Source organism: Crinia signifera, chromosome 3 (genome assembly GCF_055691185.1).
Source record: "Crinia signifera chromosome 3, ASM5569118v1, whole genome shotgun sequence".
In the NCBI taxonomy this organism is placed as follows: Eukaryota; Metazoa; Chordata; class Amphibia; order Anura; family Myobatrachidae; genus Crinia; species Crinia signifera.
The window spans coordinates 320,703,184-320,715,625 of NC_139219.1; the positions used below are offsets into that span (position 1 = coordinate 320,703,184).

The window sequence follows — 12,442 nt, forward strand, 5'->3', positions numbered from 1 at the left end:
GGTCGCGGGGGGTGTGGGTGCCGCGAATCGTGGGAGGGGGGGGCGCGGGGGGTTGCGGTGAATCGCGGGAGGGTGGGTCGCGGCTGCGGGGGGTTGCCGCAATGACAGGAGGGGGGGTCAGGGGTGGGGAATCGCGGTAGGGGGGGGGGACCATGAACCGCGGGAGGGGGGGCCCGGGGGGTTGGCGCGAATCGTGGGAGAGGGGGGCGCGGGGTGCAGCGAATCGCAGGAGGGGGGTGTCACGGGGTGGGGCCGCTAATCGCGGGAGTCACCGGGGGTGCCGCGAATTGCGGGGGGGGTTGCTGCAAATCGCGGGAGGGGGGTCGCGGGGGGTGCCGCGAATCGCCACAAGAAAAAATCAACACAGAAAGGTCAACACATGTAAATGTTGACATAAGTGTGGCAATTCATTGGTGTCCATGTCGACACATGAGAATGAATATGAAAACATTGAAAAAGTGAAAAATGAATCTTGTCAACCTTTTTCATTGTCGACCATAGCCATGTCAGTGTTTTGCATGTGCCATTTAATCGTGGGGATGCCGTGAATGGGGGGGAAGGGAGGGAGGTGCATACCCAACATGACCCTCTCCAGGAGGGACACATTGCTCTGCAGGGGCAAACGCAGGATTTTCAGAAGGGGGTTTCCAGAGGGGCGGAGCAAAGCACGGAGATGGACACTTAGGTGATCCAGTATATGCCGGGTCAGTTAAAGTATTATAAATACACCAAATGTATATAAATAATAATAATAATATATATATATATATATATATATATATATATATATATATATATATATATCAGGGTTGCCTACTTTTGAAAATTAATTTCAGGGAGAAAATGAAAAGCCAGGGGGCGGGCCTTGCGTTACCAGGGGCGGGCCTTGCGTTACCAGGGGCGGGCCTTGCGTCACCAGGGGCGGGCCTACAGTACTTTGATAAGCAGCCAGATATGGGTTTTATCTGGGTATTAATATGAGAAATTAATATCAGAAAAATATCTCTATGGATCGCCTGCACTCACTGTAGTCCTCCAATAGTTATATGGTTTTGGATGTGCCCGGAGGAGGAGGAGGAGGACAGACTCAAGGAGGGAGAGGATAATATTATTGCTGCAACTCTGCTGCTGCTGCTGCTTGGGCACTGTTTACGTTAAGGCAAGTGATAAAGGGGCTATAATGCTGCGCAGGGAACTCACACAGAAGCCTAGAGTATCCAATTACCTTAGTGCTGTGTGTGAAAAGCAGCAGCCTCCGTGACCCGTGTGCTGTCTGAAAGCCGGAGCCGGCTGTCACAAGTGTCACTGTGTGCTGCTGCTGCAGGAAAAGACTTCACTAGTTACTACTAGCTGCCTGGAGGACGGAAGGGGAAGCCGCTGTCACCTGTTGCTGCTGGGAGTGGACGGCTTCACTTGCACACTGTACTGTGTGCCGTACACGCCACGGGGATCGGGGAGGTCTCCAGGCTGATGAAGGTACTATTGCCGCGATGCGTACGGCGCGGCTTCATCGCGCATGCGCAGTTGCGCACTATACATATAGGGGACGGAAAGCAGCAGCTGCGGGAGAAAGGGGCCCTCTTCCGGGAGTCCGTGAGATGTCCCAGGATTCCGGGAGTCTCACGGACATTCCGGGAGAGTCGGCAACCCTGATATATATACAGGAGTGCAACAGCAGTGTAGACCCCTGGGCATAGCAATGTATTGAGGCCCCTACGATCCTCCAGCAGTAGGGGTGGGGGAAGCTTTGATGTCCCGCGGGTGGTAGGGGGTATTATATCAATCGCTCAGCATGTAGGGCCTGGATCAGTAATTTCCACTAATTACCCCTTTACTGCACAGATGGTGGGAGAAGGGGGCATTGGGCTGAATGAAGGGGCCCTGATACATAACTTCCAGGGAGGTAGAGGATGTTTAATATGCAGGGGAGGGGTGTATAGTGGAGTGGGCTTATTATACATAATTTTCTGGTGGGAGGACAGCTTGCTTGACTGCAGATATCTCCAGTTCCCGGAGATAGATTTCTTAGATTTTAATTGAGAATCCCACCTACCAAAATGGTATTGGGGACTAGGGGATCAGAGTTCAGGAGGCAGAGCAATCTGCCAACGAGTATATAAAACTACATGCCAGGTGTGTGTAGCTGGAGTAGTAGCTTCTAGTGTCCCTTAAAGGAGGAGAGTCTCAGCTTTTGGAATATACCCTCAATATCTGACTGGGAAGAGCAATTAACAGGCTTGGATGGGGACCACTGCTTTGAAGTCAGATATCTTCGGTTCCCAAGGGCTGATTTTTAAAATTCTTGTACCCATGGAAAGAGGGGACTCTCAGCTTTCAGCCTTGGGTCCTTAGACTCCTGGGGGGGTTTCTTGGGACTCAGAAACCCCCCCTGCGTGCGCTACTGCTCTGTTTCTGGACTTTCTTCTTAATTTATGGGTTACCATCACCTGTGCTTAAACACCTTTCTTATCAATTACCCTGTTTAAAACAGGTGATGACAATCATAAATTAAGATGGAAGTCCACAAACAGAGCATTCTGTCCCTCCTGGAGAGGGTCATGTTGGGAGGTATGGAGGTGTGGGGCGCTCACCTGGTGTGTCTGGTGAGTAGCTGTGTCTTTGCTGTGTAACATGCAGAGGCAGAGGGTGTCTGGCACTGTCTGTGGGCTCACTGTGCGTGTTCTCTGTCATGTGAGTCAGTCATGTGAGTCAGCGTTACAGCTCCAGACACACTATGAGTGACAGATGTAGCCAAATATATAAGAAATGAGGGGAGAAATATCAGTGTTCTGGGACCCAATATTACTATTGCCAGCCCTGCAGTTGCTGCTGCCTATACTATGGGAGAATGGGGAGGGCAGATCCGTGCACGAAACTGCTGCTCCCATGCAGAAAGGAGACTGTCATCCCTGCGCAGGGAGACCTGACAGCCTGCAGGAGCAGCAGCAGCGGGACAGGAAACTGTCACATCTCCTTAGGGAGAGGGGATCTGGAATCCTCAGTGACCGTAGCAGTAGCGGGAGGTAACCTCATCCTCCAGGGAGCTACTGTAGTAACAGAGGCAGAGATGTGTATAAGGGGCACTACTCTAGGCATTATGTATATATGGGACACTATTATTGTGGGCATGATGTGTATCAGCGGCACTTTTTGTGGGCATAATATGCATAAGTGGCTCTACTGTGGGCATTATTGTAAAGGTAACACTTCTGCGGGCATTATTGTATAAGTAGCACTACTGTAGGCATTCTGAGTAAGCGGAACTACTATTGTGGGGAGTTTGTGTAACGGGTACTACTGCTGTGGGTAATATGTTTATAAGCGGCGCTACTACTGTGTGCAGGGGCACTACTACTGTGGGAATTGTGTATAAGGGACACTACTGTGTGGCATAGCATGAATAAGGAGCAGTGCCGTAACTAGACATGTTGGCATAATAGGGCCCTATGCCAGAAAGGGAATATGTGTTCACCTCTTTAGACACACTGCCCCAGGTAGAGCCCCTTAGACACACTGCCCCAGGTAGAGCCCTTTAGACGGGATGCGGTCATTTGGTCTACTGCATTATGGTCGACAGTCATTAGGTCGAATCCATTAGGTCGACATGCTAAAAGGTCGACATGACTCTAGGTCGACATGGGAAAAGGTCGACATGATTCTAGTTCGAAAGGTCATTAGTTCGACAGGTCATTAGTTCGACAAGGTCATTAGTTCGACATTGTCTATGTCGACATTCACAAGGTCGACATGGAGTTTTTCACTGTTTTTTGAGCCAACATGTGCCGACAGGCGGTATTTCATGCCCTACCATCCACTAGGGCGTGGTGGGAGAATAAAATAGTGTGCCGAGCGTAGCGAGGCACCGTGCCCGACGCATAGCGAGCGCAGCGAGCGATGCGAGGGGATGCAGTGCACTTTAAACTGTGTCCATGTCGACTCTGTTGACATTCAGGTAAAAAAACAGTGAAAAACCCCATGTCGACCTTGTGAATGTCGACATAGACAATGTCGAACTAATGACCTTGTCGAACTAATGACCTGTCGAACTAATGACCTTTCGACCTAGAATCATGTCGACCTTTTCCCATGTCGACCTAGAATCATGTCGACCTTTTAGCATGTCGACCTAATGGATTCGACCTAATGACTTTCGACCATAATGCAATAGACCAAATGATCCCAACCCGTAGAGCCCCTTAGACCCACTGCCCCAGGCAGAGCCCATCAGACACACTGCCCCAAGCAGAGCCACTTAGACACACTGCCCCAGGCAGATCCCATTAGACACACTGCCCCAGGTAGGACCACTTAGGCACACTGCCCCAGGTAGAACCACTTAGACACACTGCCCCAGGTAGAGCCCCTTAGACACACTGCCCCAGGCAGAGCCCATTAGACACACTGCCCAAGGCAGAGCCCCTTAGACACACTGCCCCAGGTAGAACCACTTAGACACACTGCCCCAGGTAGAACCACTTAGACACACTGCCCCAGGTAGAACCATTTACAGACACTGTTCCAGGTAAAGATAGACACACTGCATAATGCCCATAGTACTAGCGCCGCTTACACACACAATTCCTACAGGTCTAGCACCACTTATGCACACAATGCCCATAGCAATAGCGTACCCCGGTGTCAGACATGTCCCTCCCTTGCCCGTGTCAGTCCTTTCCTACTTCCTCCGTGTCATCTATGCCCCTCCCCCTTCCCCTGTGTAAGTGCTATCTCCTCTGCTATCCTCCCCAGGGCTGCCAAGAGGAATGCCGGGCCTCTGTAAAATTTTGGGGCTGTGGCCTAATAACGGGAGGCGTGGGTGTAGTGAATATAGCGGTCCCCTGCTGGCACCCCAGGGGGGCAGCCTGTGCTGCCTGGCACCCGGGGAGCCCACCTCCCCCCCACATACGCTCTGGGGCAGGCAGAGAGAATTCCATCTCTATGCCTGCCACCGTCCTCAGGCTCCCTGCGGCGTTCGCCGCAGGAGCTCATATTCGCCGGTCAGGGGCAGCGAGCCCCTGACTCGTTGAATACCGGAGCCAGCGAGGCTCCGGAACGTGGCGAATGTGCAGTGAATCCTAAAAAGGATTCGCTGCACCTCGCAGGTATTCTCATTGAATACCGCCCAATGGCAGGGGTATTAACTGCTATGGGAGTATTTGCTAAACTTTTATAGACATAACATTTATTCAATGAAAATGAGGATAATGGTTCTTTAAAACACAGATAATCCGATATTTTTATAACCATTTGTTCAAAGAGAAAAAATGCAATGACCTTAATGATCTTAAAAGAATATTATACATAATAAAAATGTTTAAGATCTCTATTTCCGAATGGTTTATTTTTTTATTGCGTACACATGAAACGTATATACAGGGATTTCTGAGATAATATATTTACTTGCAAAACAAAACCATTTATCATCACGGACTTGGCATCGAGAAGCCGATTACACAATTATACATTAGTGCTATCAGCTCGTCTTATCTCCAACCTGAATAAAGTGTGATATAAAAACGAATCAGTCGAAAAATAAGCAGTTACCCTTTGAGTGCCAATGTTGCTGCGAGACATGTGCAAAACTATCCGCTTAAAATGCCAGGGTCGTAGTCGAGGAATATGAATTACTTTAATTATTGCCGGTAAATGATCTGAAGTCAATTAATTGAAGTTTAGTTAAATGTTCCGCCCCCCAAAAAACCAGTCGCTGTGAGCGAGGGTGGCATTTTTAGCGGATATTTTGCACATCTCTCAAAGCGACGTTGGCACTCAAAGGGATAAACTCCATAATGCCTTTGGAGAGCTCTCCGGGAATCTTACGCAGAATCCCGTATCATGGGTCTGACGCAGGTGCAGCCAATGCTGACTCGCTGCCTGTCCAGCCAGAACGCTTGGCACCCTTTGCCGTCTCTGCGGAGGACCAGTAACTCCCGCATGATGGGCACAGAAATCATCCTGGGATCTTCTTCGCCATCAGCATCCAGGCACGAGGAGTGGCGACATACGGCTTCAGCGATGACCGCCGGGAATCTGTTCTCATCTTTGTTCATTCTAGGTGGATGCAGAAAGGAATTACTTATGCGGCTTGTTACTTGAAGCAATCTAGGGGGTTCATTTACTAAGATGGGAGTTCTATTGAAGATTGAGTGTTGCCCATAGCAACCAATCAGATTCCAATTCTTATTTATTTCGCACCTTCTAGAAGATAATAGAAATAATCTGATTGGTTGCTTTGGGCAACATTACATCTTTAATTGATCTCCCATTTTAGTAATTGTACCCCTATTTTGGTAAGGGTATGGGTCAAAGAGTCGATAGAACTTAGGTCGACAGCCACTAGTTTGACACATGAAATAGGTTCCCCCTCCTCCACTATTGCAGGGAGCTGGGCAGTGGTGAAAGAGAAGACATTTTGTTTATTTTTTTCCACGGGGGCCCCACCCCCATCTGGTGGCCACACCCCCTCCATTTTACAGGGGCCCAGCTGACCTGTCGGAACCCATGTGCCAAGTTGGACCACACTGGTCCTCTGCCAGCTAGAAATAAGCTGTGTCCATTCAGAGATTGGTCAGACAGACTACCGGACTTCCTCCATGACCAGATGAGGACACATGCAGACCAATAATGGTCATCTGCTGCCATCTTGTCATCTGCCTTAACCAGCATGCATTGTAGCGAGCCATTCGTATATACTGTAATGTTGTGTTTATCAAAGGAAACACATTGTGAAAGGTTATTCTCTATTATATTATCATTTAAAATATATATGTTTAGATGTATATTATTATTACAGTTTGAGTATCCCTTATCCAAATATCCGAATAATTCTGGAAAAAATACTGGGGACATGGTATGTAACTGGCAATACTGGATACATCTGTAACTGGCACTACTGGGGACATGATACTTTATGTTACTGGCACTACTGGGGACATGATATGTAACTGGCACTACTGGGGACATCTGTAACTGGCACTACTGGGGACATGATATGTAACTGGCACTACTGGGGACATCTGTAACTGGCACTACTGGGGACATCTGTAACTGGCACTACTGGGGACATCTGTAACTGGCACTACTGGGGACATCATATGTAACCGACACTACTGGAGACATCTGTAACTGGCACTACTGGGGACATGATATGTAACTGGCACTACTGTGGACATGATATGTAACTGGCACTACTGGGGGCATCTGTAACTGGCACTACTGAGGACATGACATGTAAATGGCACTACTGGAGACATCTGTAACTGGCACTACTGGGGACATGATATGTAACTGGCACTACTGGGGGCATCTGTAACTGGCACTACTGAGGACATGATGTGTACTGTAACTGGCACTACTGGGAATAGGATATGTAACTGGCACTACTGGGGACATGATTTGTAACTGGCACTACTGGGGACATGATTTGTAACTGGCACTACTGGGGACATGATTTGTAACTGGCACTACGGGGGACATGATATGTAACTGGCACTACTGGGGACATGATTTGTAACTGGCACTACTGGGGACATGATTTGTAACTGGTACTAAATATGGTACTTATGGAGTATCACGGCTCCCATCGTATGGCATCGTATGCCATATGTAGTGGCATACGATGGCATACGATGCGATACGATTTTTACAGATTTTTGAGCATTTTTGCTCAAAAATCGTATGCGATCGCATCGGATGCCATACGATGGCATCCGAAGCGATGGCACCCGATTTTGCACTGAAATGCATCAAAATGCATTGAAATGTGTATTAAAGTTGTGAAATGCCCCCAACTGCCATTTTTCATAGTGCACCAACCCCACTATCAACGTCAACCCGAAGCGTGGCGAGCGCAGCGAGCCCGCGAGGGGCGGCGGTAAGCGTCCTACGACCTTTTATACCCCCACTATCCACGTCGGCGTGGAGTTGAGAATAGAAAGTGAGGCGAGCGGACGCGGATACCTGTGAAGCCCGCGAGGGGACACGTATAGCTGTGAAGGTATCCGCGTCCGCTCGCCATGCTTCAGGCTCGGTGGCTCGCTGCGCTCGCCACACTTTCTATTCTCAACTCCACGCCAACGTGGATAGTGGGGGTATGAAAAGGTCGTAGGACGCGTAACGCCGCCCCTCGCGGACTCGCTGCGCTCGCCACGCTTCGGGTTGACGTTGATAGTGGGGGTGGTGCACTATGAAAAATGGCATTTGGGGGCATTTCACAACTTTAATACACATTTCAATGCATTTTGATGCATTTCAGTGCAAAATCGGGTGCGATCGCATAGCATCGCATGCGATTTGATCGTATGCGATGCGATTTTTAGCATACTATCAGCATACGATGAAGGTCGTGGGAGCCGTGATACTCCACAAGTACCCTAAATATGTGCAAGAACATGCTTGCTTGGCATTCAAATTCAGGGCCAGAGATAGGACACAAACTTTTTTCATGTTTTAAACCCTTGTTTCATGCACAAATTAAATATATTTGTGTGTATTTCATGTGTTTGATGTGTTTATACAACATAAATGCGAGATACCTCATTGAACTATAAAAATATTGCGAAATACGGAATAATCCATTATCTAAAATGCTTCTGGTCCCGAGCATTTCGGATAAGGGATACTCAACCTGTATTATTATTATTATTATTTTAATTTTGGAACCACTGAGTGTCCGCAGGGCTATAAAGGGAACATGATCGATACACACAAACAAAGGTTCAAAATGACAATATACAGATATAGCACCTCTCAGCCAGCTCAGGGAATCGCCAGCTGGCGCAGGCTGGTGGAGAGGTGCTGCATCTGATGCGGATGTCCCCTTCACACGGCATCGGGAAGGGGATTCCTTGCCCATCAGGGCTCCAAATATAGGGAGCAAGTCTGAAACAGTCTCAAAGTGACAATGGAGGAAGAGCGTACTGAGATGAGCCGTGTAGAACGTCACAGACCATATGAATACTGCGTACTGAGATGAGCCGGGTAGAACATCACAGATCATATGAATACTGCGTACTGAGATGAGCCGGGTAGAACGTCACAGACCATATGAATACTGCGTACTGAGATGAGCCGGGTAGAACGTCACAGATCATATGAATACTGCGTACTGAGATAAGCCGGGTAGAACGTCACAGACCATATGAATACTGCGTACTGAGATGAGCCGGGTAGAACATCACAGACCATATGAATACTGCGTACTGAGATGAGCCGGGTAGAACATCACAGATCATATGAATACTGCGTACTGAGATGAGCCGGGTAGAACGTCACAGATCATATGAATACTGCGTACTGAGATGAGCCGGGTAGAACATCACAGACCATATGAATACTGCGTACTGAGATGAGCCGGGTAGAACATAACAGATCATATGAATACTGCGTACTGAGATGAGCCGGGTAGAACATAACAGATCATATGAATACTGCGTACTGAGATGAGCCGGGTAGAACGTCACAGATCATATGAATACTGCGTACTGAGATGAGCCGGGTAGAACATCACAGACCATATGAATACTGCGTACTGAGATGAGCCGGGTAGAACATCACAGATCATATGAATACTGCGTTACCTGTAATTCCATGGCGAGAGAGAGCGCACATTTACCCTGTCTTCTATATCAGTATAGCTGCTGGTGCTGCTGATATTAAGGGTGACTAGCACATTCTGCGGGAACTTCATGTCCTTAGGGAAACGGCACGGTATACTCTCGGTAACTCTGAGAACGAGAAGAAGCGCAGCCACCTGGAGCCGCAGTACAGAGAGATTGAAATAAATGAAATAAATGACTTGTTACTTTCATCTCCTATTTACCTCATAATAAACACACACATGACAGAATAGGGAATCAGTTCAGGATCCTCACAGTAAACATATATGGGGAAATGTATCAAGACACGAAAGAGATAAAAAATGAAGTTTCCCAAAGCAGCCAATCAGCTCCTACGTATCATACTGTATATCAGGAAGAAATGACAGTTAGAAGCTGATTGGTTGATTTAGGAAACTTATTTGCTTTATCATTGCTTGATACATCCACTGTGAAATAGTTTACATTTCATGATGTGTTGGAAACTATTTATCTTACAGCCATGGGGCCCTATTCCAGCTACTGGTTTGTCCCCACATACAGTATACGTACACTCACACTCACACTATCTTTCTCCATTACTTACCAGAGAAGTCGCTCTCAGTACATACATCCTGCAGTGTCTCTGCTTCCTGCAGACTGGTCTCCTGTGAGAGGCTTGTGTGTCTTTGCCGTGTACACCTGAACACTTTATAGCACTTTGTACAGGCTCCGGTGTTTCCGATGCGGTGTAATTTCTGATCGAGCATACCGCAACGAAATGGAAAAATAATAAAACAAAGGGGGTTTTGGCTCACAAATATATATAATATACAAAAGACTGCAAATCCCACCAGCAGCAGAACTGGGTCACATACAGTCGAAGCCGCGGAGAATATATATCTTCGTGCGGTAAAACTCGTGGGCTGGTGGTGATAACACAGCCGCTGCATCCTGCATTGTGCGTGTGCACTTTTCCTGTAATGTGAAGAAAAGGTCAAAATGAGGAAGTTTATGAAACACAAAAGATTAAACACTAATACATCATTAAAGTTCCAGTGGAACAAAAAAGATCATTTACAGGGAGAGAGGTATCAAGCCTTGGAAGTGAATTATACCCCTTTCACAACAGAAATTTAGAGACAAACCCAGGAATTACATTCCCAGGACAAGCAGGGACATTCCCGGGTTGGGACCCTTTCACACCAGAAAAGTCCCTGCATTTTCTGGTATGTGAAGGGGGCAGGAAGGAGGGGGGGAGGAGGCGGGCAGTCGGCGGGATGGCGTTGGGCAGCCAGCGAGATGGCGGCGGAGGTGGGCAGGAGGTGGTGAGAATACTCACCCGGTTGCTTGTCCTCTGAGCAGGGGATCCACACAGGCGGCGGCGCAAATGGCGGGACAGGCGGCAGATGAAGATGACGCAGTTCTCCGGTGCCCTCACTGCCGCCGGAGAGCTGCGTCATCATCATCCACCGCCTGTCCCTTCATTTGCACCTGCCGCCTGCGTGGATTCCTGGCCAGAGAAGCCCAGCGAGGACCGGCAACCCGGGTAAGTATACCCTACCCCATTTACACCAGCCAGGTCCCAGGGTTGAACTCGGGAACAACCCTGCTACCTAGCAGGGTTGGATTGCCGGCAAATTAGCCCGGTAATTTGTCCCGGAAACCTTTCACACCAGCGCTAGTACCGGGTTGTTCCCGGACTCAACCTGGGAATTTAGGCTGGTGTGAAAGGGGTATTATTGTACCAGTCAGCACCTACAGGCGCACTTTAAGGACTGGAAAGGATAGTGGATAACAAGTTAACCACCGGTGTGGGGGGCGCAAAGTATATGGGTTGTGCTGCCAAGCTGCAGTGTAAGAAAAAGGGGATAGTTAGTCCCCAACTAGAAAGAAGAAAAAGCGAAGAACACTGCGCTAGGTACAATTGAATGACAGTAAAAAAATTAATTATGTAACAATAATTGCCAATAATGTGCCAATGGATACCAAAATCTGACTATTTACTGAGAGACGTCCTTCCCCCTGATCCAGTTTTTTTTTTTTTTTAAAACAGAACCCTCAAAAATCAATTAGCACCTAGTATGTTAAAAGAGATAAAAATCGATCCAACTCCCTCTAACGTATCCTGGCTAGGCTCCAAGCCGAATGGTTTCTTCCGCTGTGGAAGTAACAGGTGCATCACATGTAACCATATTAAATCCCGACCTACCGACCCCCTTTTGGATGGTGAAGGCAACGCTATACAAATTATTGGTTTCATAAACTGCAATACAGACTATCTTATATATTTGCTGAGTTGTCCCTGCAAACTGAGATACGTAGGAAGAACCACGAGACAAGTAAAAATCAGTTTCTTGGAACATCGCCGGAATGTTTCTAAACAGTATGTTAACCATAGCATTTCTAAACATTTTTATGAGGCACATGCAGGGAATCCAGAGGGTCTCACCCTCATGGGTCTAGAACACATCTCCAAAACATCTAGGGGGGGAGACCGTTTCAGTAGACTGTGTAAACAAGAAGTATACTGGATGTACAAACTCTGCACGATCTATCCAGATGGGCTCAATGAAGCAGTAGAACTAAATGCCATTATAGATTGAGAGACATATACCCATTAAAACAACATCTTTAACCCCTCCACAGTGTCCTCTCTCTCTCTTTTTGAGAACATTACCCCCCACCTTGTACCCTCATTCCCCCCAATTTTTTTTTTTTTCCCCCACCCTGAAATCCGACAGGATTAACACAAATATTAGTATCTATCCTTTTCTCTCCATCATTTATTTCTTTAAAGTTCCACCCCGACGTTCACCACAGCACCATTTGACCTCTATACTAGGAATATCCCTACCCCACTTTTA

At 47.7% G+C, this 12,442-nt stretch overlaps 1 protein-coding gene across 1 annotated transcript; it reads right to left on the minus strand.

Annotated features, from left to right (window-relative positions):
* Positions 1-5,322: 5,322 nt before the first annotated feature.
* On the minus strand, positions 5,323-10,499 carry LOC146062802 (interleukin-17A-like). Its single transcript, XM_083174817.1, has 3 exons — positions 10,183-10,499; positions 9,579-9,751; positions 5,323-6,051 (listed from the first exon to the last, which is right to left on the minus strand). Exons 1-3 carry the CDS (start codon positions 10,207-10,209, stop codon positions 5,817-5,819), a joined length of 435 nt encoding a protein of 144 aa, XP_083030943.1. The 5' UTR covers positions 10,210-10,499; the 3' UTR covers positions 5,323-5,816.
* Positions 10,500-12,442: the final 1,943 nt, after the last annotated feature.

Bases quoted from the DNA above. Each gene is read 5' to 3' on its own strand.
- LOC146062802 (XM_083174817.1), bottom strand. From the start codon at position 10,209: ATGTATGTACTGAGAGCGACTTCTCTG. The intron at 9,752-10,182 runs GTAAGTAATGGA...CTGCGGCTCCAG, and splicing joins TACTGAGAGCGACTTCTCTG to GTGGCTGCGCTTCTTCTCGT. The intron at 6,052-9,578 runs GTAACGCAGTAT...GCATCCACCTAG, and splicing joins CTCTCGCCATGGAATTACAG to AATGAACAAAGATGAGAACA.